We start from the raw sequence: 12,789 nt of genomic DNA, 5'->3' as shown, positions 1-12,789 counted from the left end.
CTCCGTTTTCGGTACACTGTAAATGGCATTCGTTTTGTGGTAGTGCTGTCGGCAAGAGTTGGGCAAATTGTTCCCGGAGTGCATGGGCGGATATGCACCCTGAGGTACCACACAGTTCATTCGCTGTGGGGTGTAAGGCTTCGTAGTCTAAACATAGCTCACTCAAAAATATTGCATTGAGTGAGCAGGACAGAGACGTGTACATTCCGACCCGGCGCGTTCCTCATCAGCACCGTGGTCTTTCTCCATTTTACCATCAGTGTTACCCTTGTGTTGGCATCATTAATAAACACAAAAGAGCAAAAGAAAACACCTTAACAGTTCATAGATACATCTTTGAATGAGCTTTGAAAGTGCGACGTTGGCGGAGACGTGTCTGTGAGGACGACTAATGGCAGGATACGTTGCCATGGTGACACACCCAGTGCGTACAAACTTGTTCTTGAATAAATGACCTTGACAAGCCAGATGTCTGTCGGCCTATTCAAAGGACACACGAGCACGCACACACACGTTGATGATAGTCCTAAAGTGATGACTTCAAAGGAAGGCAGATTTGCAATTATGAAGGTGTGCACGCACGCAAGACACTGTTGAAAATAGGGCTGGAAGACTATTTGATGAAAATGTTTCTGGGAAATAACTAACGTTTGACTTTTGTGTCACAGTATAGACTTCATGAAGTCTGAAGATTTAAAGAGTTTCTTGCCTCACTCCCTGCTGACTTTCGTCAGATCTGATCCTTGATGTCTCATTAATAGCGCAATAGTCAATTATTTATACAACAGTGTGCTCCTCTAAGTCTCCATGCAAACTGTTTTCTCAATTTTTGTTTACATGAAACATACCCTCCTGCTGTGTTTTTTAGAGGTTAAAATGGAAGTCAAGTCAAAACATTTCTTTACAATACTTTCTGTGTGCCCGCACTAATTACACTAATTACAGTATTGATTGATATTGTGTTTGTGAAATATAAATTAAGTAGCCAAATCCACCATTTCTATATTTCTCAGCAAATGGCCGTTTTTCCTCTTGTCCATGGACAACAATCACAGTGGCTTTAGTTCAAGCTTGCAAATTCCTCATGACCAAACCCACCAAACAGTAAAGCCATGATGATTGTTCCCTAAACGCTGCACTTTGATGTCATTTTCAATTGACTGCAATTGGCAAAATGAGCGTCCCCTGAGATGGATAAAATCAGATCTTGATTAATATTTCTCCCGAATGGTCTCTTTTGGCTATCTAAAACTTATTTTTATAAAGAAGATATTGCCTTAGCTTCTACTTTGACACAAATAGATGTGTTTTTCCTTTTAACCATAGTAGTCATAATGTACTGTATCTGCATATATTTACATTCAATGTAAATTCAGTGTAATTCATAATGGAAATATCATGCAAGTATATACTTTAATACAAATCTTTAGTATTTACAGGCGCTATGAGCTTCAAGGGCATTATGAAATTACTATAAAACAAGTGAGTGAGTACACAAACGAGTGTCCCACTAGTTGGAGGGAAAGCCTAAATTAGCTGAATAGATGTTTATTGATCGGACAGAACGGCCATACTCTTTAAAGTTACTAATATTGCAATGTCATTTTGATTGCTTTTTTTGGTGGTTGAATGAAGCAAAAACAGGATGGCCACAAAAAATGAATATACTGTACTCTATGGAAAACATGTGGGAAGCATTTCAGTGTCATTAACTGCTTTTAAATGTGAAAATATAGCTTCTGTTTGTCAATATTTGGACCATTATATAAGTACCGGTAATAATCGTATAGTGTCTTCAAAATCTATTGAAGTAGAGCTGTGATGTCATTACACTGGATAAAAGAAAACCAAGTCGTAAAAAGGAATCAAAATGTATGCACAACTAAGGCATGGACTATTTTTTTCTTCACCGTATTGATCTGTTTAGCTAGTTCTTTCTTATTTAGCTCCATAAGATCATTAAAAGAACAATTGTAAGGTTTGGTGGACACGAACATAATAATAATAATAATAATAATAATAATAATAATAATAATAATAATAATAATAATAATAATAATAATAATAATAATAAACACCAAGAGCAATATAGCTTCATATAATGACACCCAGTTTGGAAACGGGACTGACGTTTGACACTGATGTCGTCGTGAGATGATCTGCTCCAGGCGCAGCACAACCAATATAGATGACAATGCTGCTCTTCTTCAGAGGAATTCTGGCTTTTCAGGTGGGGACTGTGAAGAAGGCAGAAGAGCTTAAACAGATTGCTGCAGTCAGAGCATGAACTGAGGAAATGCACTAAAGTGCCAGTAAAAGATTAAAAGTCAGTCAAGCAGCCAGACATTTCGGTGCCAGGGTGATACAGTAGTTTTCTTCACAAAGTGGTCCTCTGATGGCTTGAACTGCTCAAACGGCGTGGCAACATTTAATTGCAAAAGCTGTAAACAGTGCTATACTGTACTCTGCACTATTATACAGTATATGCCATGGCTTTAACAAGGGCTCTTGATGAAATCTTTGCCACATGTGAGCAATTATAGAAAAAAAAACCTACTGGTAATTTTAATGGACATTTACCAGAACAGGCTACTGCTAGCTATTATGTCCAAGGTTATGTTGCATGCTGTGTTCTATGTAATTGTAAAGATGTATGATACACTCCTAAGGCGCCAGTGAGAACCCTCACTGCAGTAGTAATCAGTGAAATAATTGTAAATTTTTCATTTTCCTTTGGTTTTTCATATAGGCATTACCTGGATAATCACACTATAGACACTATTGTGTTGTTCTGCATATTTAGCAGCACGCACGTCATATAAATTACCATATTTCTTGGATTATAAACCTTAACTTTTTTTAGCCCTGCGGTTTGTAGGCCAGTCTGGCTTAACTGTGTTTTATTTTTATTTTTTTGTCTTTTGTTTTTTTTGTTTTGTTTTGTTTTTGTTTTGTTTTGTTTGTTGCCAATTTATGGAACAACTGTCAAATAGAACTGAAAAGACATGAATCAATGGCTGTGCTTAAAAAGAATTAAACATTTTATTTACAGTATATGTGATTTTATTTATGTATTTATGATGGTATATGAATTATGTAGAATGTGTTATTATGTTCACTAAAAAAACTAATAAACAAAGGGAGGCAACCAAAGATGCTATTGAAGTATTGATTTTGATTTTGAACTGCTATTTAACTAACAGGTATCCATCCATCCATCCATCCATCCATCCGTTTTCTATAAATAGGTTAACCTAAACCTAAAATCAAGCTACCGCCAACAGTCCTGAATGATTTTTGAGCATCAGTTCATTTTTGTCCAAGAGTGCCAGGTTTCAGTAGACTTAATCCATGACTTTAAGAAACACTTGCAATGGTTCATCCTGCACAACTTTAAGAAACACTTGCAATGGTTCAGGCTGCACATGGTTTGCAGATTGCTAGGTTTAAAAAAAAAACGAGCACTTTTGCAAATGCTGCATGTACAATTGACATGGCACACTCACTGATGATTCATGAATAATTGCAAGAATAATATTAGCATTTGCTCATAATGTCAAATTATTTTGTTTTAAAAAAAAATACATAGATGCAGGTCTCTGGGATGAACTGTAAAAATAAAAAGGAAAATGGAACCACAAAAGAAATTTAATCCTAAATCAATCATTCACAAACTGCTCTGAAAAAAAAAAAAAAAAAAAAAAAAAAATATATATATATATATATATATATATATATATATATATATATATATATATATATATATATATATATATATATATATATATATATATATATATATATTCATTATTTTGAGGTTTGTTGTACTATTGGTCGGTACCTATGTTATTTTTAAACATTATTGATGAAAGTGATGATTTTGATGGTAAGTGGTATAAAAAGAGCAAAACACCAGTGACCACAAGTGACATGAAGTAAAAAAGGATGAAAAATGATTATGACATGAAGAAGAAATATTATAGGGCACTGATTAGCTGTAAAGCAATAAAAAAAAAAAAAAAAAGATATACAAGAAAGATATTTGAGAAACACGGCCAACAAGGCTGACTGCATACTGCATGCTCAGGCAGGACCCCGGTCCATTGTGAAACACTGGGGCAATTGAAGGTCCATCTGTGATGATGGGAAAGCAACAAAGCTAGACGCTGCAAATTTTTAGAGTATGCTACAGAAGTATGATTGGTTCTTGGAATTTTCATTGGTTGCCCAGTTGGGCCACCTACATTGAACTGTAGGGTAGCCCGCGAAAGTCACGCGATGGCCACTGTTAATGTCAATTGCTATCAATATTTGAGCAACGGCATCTTGAAAAGATCTCAAATTAGCTATTCTGTCAATAAAAAATATGTGTCTTAATGTTCTTGCATTTGTATGTTTTAATTATTTGGTAAAATCTGAAGTCTTAAGTCTAAAGTCAATTAACAGGCAATACAAAAAACGGTGAAAGCAAGATATTTTTCTTGGAAATGACTTAGTTGGGAGAAGTTTAGTTTTCAATAACAATTGTTAGGATGTTATTTGTTTGTTATCATGTCCTGTCATCTTCAAATAGAGTCTAGTATTTGATTTGGCCTTCATGATTCCTTCAAACCCAAACATCCAATCTGCACTGATGCTATCCTCCACAGCAACACTCTTATTATCTGAGGAGGTTGACGAATAATAAAACAGCATCTCTGCAGTCTGAATAACAAAAAGTATTTCTTGTTCAGTGCATGTTGCTCCTGAATGATGAAAAACTTCAAAATGGGGGCGCAGCATCTTTAACAATTCATAGAGTCCTTTCATGTTAAAGGGTAAATCTTTTAATCTAACAGATTTAAAGCACTCTGACCCACATATGTGCAGCAAAGCTATAAAATTGCTGTTTAATAGCTACAAAGAAAATTAAAGGAAAACCCCACAAAATATGTGTGTTTTTTCTCAATAGTCACCCCAAAATCCCCTTTGGTCCTTCTGTCAACCCAACATATACCATATTTCTCCGAGTACAAGTCAAGTTTTTTTTCCCCTCATTTTCAACCCCCATATTAGGGGGGTGGACTTAGAACTGCGTAACTCAAAACAGACCAATTTTTTCCACATACCTGTGTGTGAATAACATTAATTTGAATTTGAATAAGTAATATCATGTCATTTACAAGGCTTAAAATGATTTTATATACCTCTAATTCGATATAGTATGGATCCGTTTTAGAGTATTTGCGCAGAACATTGGAAAAATGCACTTTCATCAAGCCCCACCTAATTGCCTTTTTGCTGTCAACGAGGGTGCATGGATCATTTTTTCTGCGGACTTTGACGCATTATGAAAAGGAAAAGATGGCTTGACTTGTCTCCTTCAGCCCCTGGACGCGTGCTTGAACAAGCCGGCATGGATGTCGGCAGTCGGTGGGATAAACAGTGAAGGGCACAGTTTAGTTACAGAATTTGCATCCACATTGTACATTGTACATCGGCTCGCCCTCTTGACTTGGTTCTGCCCCCCCATAACCACCGCAGCATGTTACTCAATATGTGATGTAAAAATGCCTCTAAAAGTACCACCATTTTGTCATTTTAATGAAACACACCATGTGTTAAGAAATATGGTAGTTTAGCTAACTTTGTGTATGAACTCATAACATAATATTGTGAATATCTAAAATTCCAATTTCTTCACAGCTTGTCCACAGGGCACCTTCAAATCATCCCAGGGGCCCGGCTTATGTCAGCAATGTCCACTTAACAGCCGCTCCACCGTTGAGGCTGCCTCCCTTTGTGGTTGTCGGAATGGTTACTACCGTGGTGACATGGACAAGCCACAAGACTTGTGCACCAGTGAGTATCTCTCTCTCTCTCTCTCTCTCTCTCTCTCTCTCTCTCTCTCTCTCTCTCTCTCTCTATCAAATGTCCAACTACAGCTTAAAGACTGATAAAAACAAACTATATTTTGGACATAGAGATCACAATGGAACATAGTTACATCACTATAAGTAAAGGACAACACTGCTCGTCATGTCTTACCAGTTTTTTCCATTTCAACAGCAAAACTTTCCAACAGTTTAAGTGACAGCAATGTCCCTATCTTTTCATCTGCCACATTTCACTGGCTTTTTATTGAAGTGAATATGTGCTTAGAGTTTTGAAGGGGCTGCATTGCTATGCAAGATGAAGAGCGAGGATGGTTAGAAACACACTTGCTCTCAGCTCCACTGAGACGCGGTGGAAATAGGTTGAGACATGAATCATTTCAGACTCTCTCTGCAGCCAGACTGTGTGAGTGTGTATGTGCATATCTATCTCCTCCTATCCAAGGAGTTTAAGTTCCTTCAGTCAGTTGTGCAGTTGTTGCAGAATGTAAGTAAATGTATATTGAGATGCTGCATTCATTTTTTTTCTATTAACAATGCAAACAACAAGAATTTTCTTCTTTTCTTTCATGTATGTGTTCTATGTTTAGCCAAGTAGAGATCCTTGCTGACCTAGATAGAACTTGTTTTTTAGGGAATTTAAAATCCGGTTCATGCATAGTTCACTCATTTAATTTCACTGCTGAAATCATTGCTAATGCCTGACCATGAAAGGGAACCCAACAAAATAACCTTTACCTGACTGAATGGCACTGATGCAATAATGGAGTAAGAAACGAGGCAACATCGTGCTGTGTGAAATTATCCAGGTTTCAATTGTATCCTAAAATGTATATGATTTTGATCAGCATGTGAATGATAAACATGCACGTCAGCGTGAGATGACCTTTTCCCCAGGATTGTGACTTCAATTTTTCACCTATTTGACCAATGACGTTTGAGTCTTCTCATGCGACAACATATTACCCTATAGAATACAGCTCATGCATTTAATCTTTTACTCTAGAATTATGAATAATTGGGACCCCATGCTGCTTGTGTGTCACTAATAATCATCTGGGGTTATTTCATGGTGGTAATCTCAAAGTAAAATGAGAAATTATGGTTGCCTTAGTGCATAGTGAAACACTTGGCCGCTAACTTCTCCTGACAACGGGGAAATCACTCACTGAATCAATGGCAGAACACATAAATTGATGCTGATGAAAGAAAAATCAGATTTTATGGTGAAAAGGTCTCAAGTGTCAAGCTAGTCAGAGAGTACACACTGCTCCAATAATGCAATCCCTGATGCTTTCATTTCTAGGGTAAACATGAATTGAGTTTTAGTCAAAGAACATCGTAATGCCCAATAAATACCAAGGGACTGTACATAATTATAGTCATTTTTTTTTTAACTTAATAACTTTTAATGAGATACTCCTACTTACAGAATTGATTTTTATATATATATATATATATATATATATATATATATATATATATATATATATATATATATATATATATATACATATATATATATATATATATATATATATATATATATATATATATATATATATATATATATATATATATATATATATATATATACCCCCAATTCAATATAGATATAATATGCTTCCGTTTTGGAGTGTTGGCACAGAACATTGCAAAATGGGTTGGGTTAGAGGCTGTGTGGCTCTTTTTTTTTTCGGCGGATTTTGACACACTATGAAAAGGAAAATACGGTTTGACATGTTCATTCATGACAAAAACGTGAGAGCATTGGCATTCATGGATGTCAGCAGGTGGGGGGAAAAACTTTCTGTGAAACAAAACCTTCAGCAAAGCAAAGCATATCTGGAGACCTCTACCTCCTACATTCCAAAAACATGCATGGCAGGTGAATTGGACACTGTAAATGGTCCTTGTTTAAGTGGGTGTATGAATGGTTGTTCGTCTCTGTGTGCCCTGCGATCTGCTGGAAACCAATACAGGGTGTTTGCCGCCTACTGTCCATATGCAGCTGGGATAGGCACCAGCAAGTCTGCGACCCTAATGAGGATAAGCGGCAACAGAAAATGGATGGATATCAATGCATTTTATTTAAATGTGTCTTTTTTGGCACTGAACACCTGACAATATTGTCCATTAGGCTAAATAGAACAACAATAAAAATGTGAAATTAAATATATTAGAAAGAATCAGGGTGAAAAGAGGTGAAATCTGTATTGTGGAGTTTGGCGAGGCAACTTTGTGGGCGTGTTTGCACTGGCATAACATTAGCACAATATCCGTTGCGAATAGTAAACTGTGGGTGCAAATGAAGTGCAATTAAAGGTGCTATCAGCGGCCACAGTTTTTGTTTCATGAAATTGGCTCTCAAATTACAAATAAAAAGAAGCTAGTGGACTCATTGAATCCCTAAGACATATTTCTACTTAACTTCGACAAGTCAGCAGATTCAATCTCAAGTATTTATGTGTTTTCTCTATGTGCTGCATTTAGTAGCATATACTTGGCAGACCTGATGCTGCTGTCAGATGTGTGGGGTTGAAGGAGTTTGGCATCCAAGGTCAAGCCCACTCAATGATTTTTTAACAAATAGAAGTATGTTGAAGTGGACTCTAAACTGTACAAGTAGACAATGCAGTTAGATCAGAATTGGAGTTATGTGCTCCCCCTTCTGAGAACCAGTTAGGAGGCGAGCAGCAGCATTTTGGATCAACCGGAGTTGCATGAGGGAGAATTTGATGATTCCAAAATGAAATGGATTACCGGGATCCACCTGAGATGTTTTTCAAGGCATGGATACTTTTTCAAAGTGCTGTTGGGAAATACTGAATGGTGCTTTACTGATTTGCGGGTCCAATTTAACACCACGGTTCCATTTTAAACCCTGGTTTGTCACCGTCGGCTTCATATAAGATGCAACAATGGGATACCATCAAATAAGTGATGAAACAAAATAACAGCATGTCACACGAGTATGGAATGAATCAGAATATTCCCAAAGTTGCTAATACGTTTTTAATGAAATGTTGAATAGATTCAAGACAAGACTGGTTTGACACTGCCGGCTTCATATAAGATGCAACAATGGGATACCATCAAATAAGTGATGAAACAAAATAACAACGTGTCACATGAGTATGGAATGAATCAGAGTATTTCCAAAGTTGCAAATATGTTTTTATTGAAATGTTGAATAGAGAGTTAACACAAATTCTATCATCGTATGTTATTTGTCCGATACGCATTAGAAGAATACTACATTCTGTAAAATTGATTATGTAAAACCCATGAGGTCCTATAAATGTGCTTTTTTAAAATGGTTTTCTATTTTTTTAAAAGAATTAGCCTTTAAGATTATTATTTTTTTTTTTAATCTTTCTCTCATACCTTATCCCCTCTAGGTGTCCCTTCAGGTCCTCGCAACTTGGTTTCAATTGTTAACCAGACGTCAGTGCAATTGGAGTGGCATCCACCACGTGATATTGGCCATCGTGAAGATTTATCCTATAACGTGCTTTGCCACCGGTGTCACAGCAGTGAGCGGCGAGTGTGTCAGCCATGTGATGACAGTGTGGCTTATGTCCCTGGCCGGAGAGGGCTAAAAGGGACCAAAGTTGAAATCAGCAAGCTGCGGGCCCACACGTCATATACTTTTGACATACAGGTGTGTTTTATAACATGTTGCATGTTTGCCTTTGCACAATTTTTTAACATAAGAAATGTTGTTGCTTAACATGCTACAATGCAATTATTCATTTGACAGAAAATGTGTGACACAATATCTGGAACTGGGATTAGATCAACTGGATTTAATTCTCTTTTAAATATGTTCCACTTTTAAATTGGATTGTTTCAAATATCCTGACTCTTGAATGATTCTTTAGAATAACACGTTCTTTGCGACACCACAAACCTAAACATGTTATTTAGATTAATATTGCGTATGTTAAGTCCAATTGATTCATGTAGCCTTTCATCACACACAAATGAGTTTTGGGATATAAATGAAGCATCAAAATCTACCCAATTCTATCCATGTTATAGGGCGACCAGTTTGCCACCTCCTGTTGACTAAAAATGATGTCACAGTTGTTCAGGGCCCAGAGAATGACCAATTCAACCAAGTCACGGCTCAGCTTATGTTCCTCATGTCACCAAACTCAGAAAACAAGGATTCTTATCCCTGTTTTTTTTGTTTTTTTGTGTTTTTTTTTGCTCCAGTGGCATTTTTGCAACTGTTTCAGTCCAACTCAGAACTCCAAACAATTCTCTTTTAGATACTTAATCTAAATCTAATCTAATTCAAGGTGAAATATTTTGACTATAATGACAATTTCATGTCACTGATCATAAATTTTGAGGTCAGACTTCATACCAGAGTTGGCATTTTGTTGGTGTCTTCAACTATATCGTGATGTTTTTATAAAAGTATGTTGGAATGAAATGTACATCTGTTGGAAGCAACATTTTTTTTGTATGGGCTTTGAGTGTAAAGTAATGCATTACAATACATTTTTAGCCTGAAAGTAGTGTGTCTCCCACCCAATTTGCCCAAAAAAATTGCGAGATCGGAGGAGAAAAGTCCGGGGCAAGATGTTTTTTTGCTGATCTACTACGGCTGAGATGAAACGGCAGGTTGAATATGGACAATATGTACACACGATGGACATACAGTACGACCATTAGCTTCAGTTAGTCGGCGATAAAGACAAGAAAAATATAACGTTAGGTGCACTTTGTACGCAACACCCAAAAAGCAGTGCACTTTGCAAAATAGGACCAGTAATTTGACAAACCATTTAGAGCGGGGACATAGCAATGTGAAGTTTGCAAAAAGAAAACACACGGAGAATTGCGCTCTTTCGTTGAGGGATGACCCTTCGACGTCAAGAGGTTAGAAGATTCATTAGGAGATGTGCTGCCACTTTCCACATCAATTCACCAACATTCGAAAACCTTGTCAGCAACATCCCTGTTGTAACTAGCAATAATGACATGGTAAGCTAACGCTACTTTTCACAGAACATTTGCTATTAATGATAGCCAATAAATAGTTGCGGTCAATGTGTATCAAGATGAAACATACAAAACTCATGTTAGCCAGTACGTTAAACACCTTGACAACGATGTAGGCTAGCTGCTCCGGGACCCTACCCCGAAACCATCTATTTTTCAAACATATGTCTCTAACCTAGCCAACTGATCTTGAATTAGAAAATTCACATTGAAATTGTGAAATGCAATGTTTCTGCCTACAGCATAAACAATGTATCTCTATGCTGTCAAGCTAAGTTATGAATGGATTAAAATACAAAAAATATATATTTTTCTTATCTTGTATTCAAAGGTTTACGATGCAATACAAATGAAATTATTTGTACTAGTTTTAGGCTTAAGCCAACCTTTCACTGGATGTGTAATGTCCTAATGAGCTACAGTTAGAATAGCAAATCCATATTTCCATTTATGATGGTGAGAGTAATATAAAAGTAATGCAATAGAAGTGTAATGCATTGCATTTCAAATACAGTTAATATTGTAATGTAACTAAGTACTTTGAAATGACAGTAATAATGAATAATGCACCACAGTTTTGAAGTCACTTGCCCAACACGTTTTGGAATATCCTCACAATAACAAGTTCACAATGAGCTTCTATAAATATTTCGATGCAGAGAAACAGTGCACTTTAAACTCTCCCCTGTGTGCGGGATTAATCAATAAAAAATCATGCTCATAATTAAATTGTGGAATATAATGGTATTGATTTTGATCTGATATGCTCATTGGAGAAAATTTGCTTTTTTGGGGTGGTGGAAAAAAGATGCATGTTAATTATAAGAGAGTGACAGAGCGCAACCACAACCCATTAGAGGATGATGATCGATTTAATCAGTTCTTAAAAGCAAATTTTCCAAAGAGACACAGTTTATTGTAAGTAAGTTGTTTCACTGTACAAACTGTGACAGCCTTAGTAACACCTTTGACTGTACAGGCAATGGTTTAAATAATATTTCACCATCACTGATAATACTAACTTAATTTTAATAATGATTAATGAAGGGTAAGAACTGTTGCTCTGACAGACCACCTCACTTCTTGATGGAATTTTCACATGTATAAATATATTTATTCACCTATTTAATGTAAAGAACTTTCATCTGCACACACTGCGATTTTAATTGTAAAAAGCCAACATAGCAATCTGCATTTTCACTGTGTTTATTCTTGTCAAATATCACATATAATAGATGTAATTCAAATGCACTGCATCTGTCAGAGAGGTTCTCTGTGTACTTAAAAAAAGAAAAAAAAAGAAAGAAAAAACAATCCCATATGCAGGTATATAATTTGCTCAAAGCAACAGCAATGTAACAAAAGGAAGCCACAAAACAAAGCAAAATCAATAAAATGTCTTCACACAACCAGCCAGTCTAACAAACATCCACATGCAGACTTCTAGTCATCATCTCCATCTGGCATGACACTGAACACTTGGACATCTTCAGTGATTTTTTGTTTTTTTGCTTAGAGTCCGCATAAATATCTTGACACCATCAGATCACCGTAACAACACGCCAAAAGAAATGGCAAAACATTGCATAGTTAATCTTTTGATGCTCACTGAAATTAATTCGACTGGGATGTTTTTCAAGAGTAATTCTTTTTAGGCGCAGCAGGCAGGAGAGAAAATATTGTCCAGTTTTTAAGACATGTTGAATTCAAGCAAATATTTACAAGGTTCATTTTAAAATGAGTCAGCTGAACATTGCATTCCCAGCAGTTTTGGAAGGAACTGTCCACTTACTATCTCAGCCAATAAAGGCTATATCAGCCCGCATATTAGGGATTGTCAGCAAAAAAATGAAAGCATATTTTCTCAAACTCACCTTTTGGGAGACATGCATATTATGAT

At 36.2% G+C, this 12,789-nt stretch overlaps 1 protein-coding gene across 1 annotated transcript in view; it reads left to right on the top strand.

The window, feature by feature from the left end:
- The window catches only part of LOC148417266 (ephrin type-B receptor 1-like), a 69,750-nt gene that overhangs the window by 26,984 nt on the left and 29,977 nt on the right, over positions 1-12,789 (top strand). Inside the window, exons 6-7 of the mRNA XM_088425087.1 lie at positions 5,686-5,841; positions 9,275-9,537. Of these exons, the coding sequence (XP_088281213.1) occupies positions 5,686-5,841; positions 9,275-9,537 (419 nt within the window). The remainder of the gene's footprint in view (positions 1-5,685; positions 5,842-9,274; positions 9,538-12,789) is intronic.

The sequence above is a fragment of the Hippichthys cyanospilos genome, chromosome 10, assembly GCF_059441005.1.
Source record: "Hippichthys cyanospilos isolate Australia breed blue-spotted pipefish chromosome 10, RoL_Hcya_1.0, whole genome shotgun sequence".
Classification (NCBI taxonomy): domain Eukaryota; kingdom Metazoa; phylum Chordata; class Actinopteri; order Syngnathiformes; family Syngnathidae; genus Hippichthys; species Hippichthys cyanospilos.
Note: the sequence above shows the minus strand (reverse complement) of the source record. Positions and strands in the feature narration are given on the sequence as shown.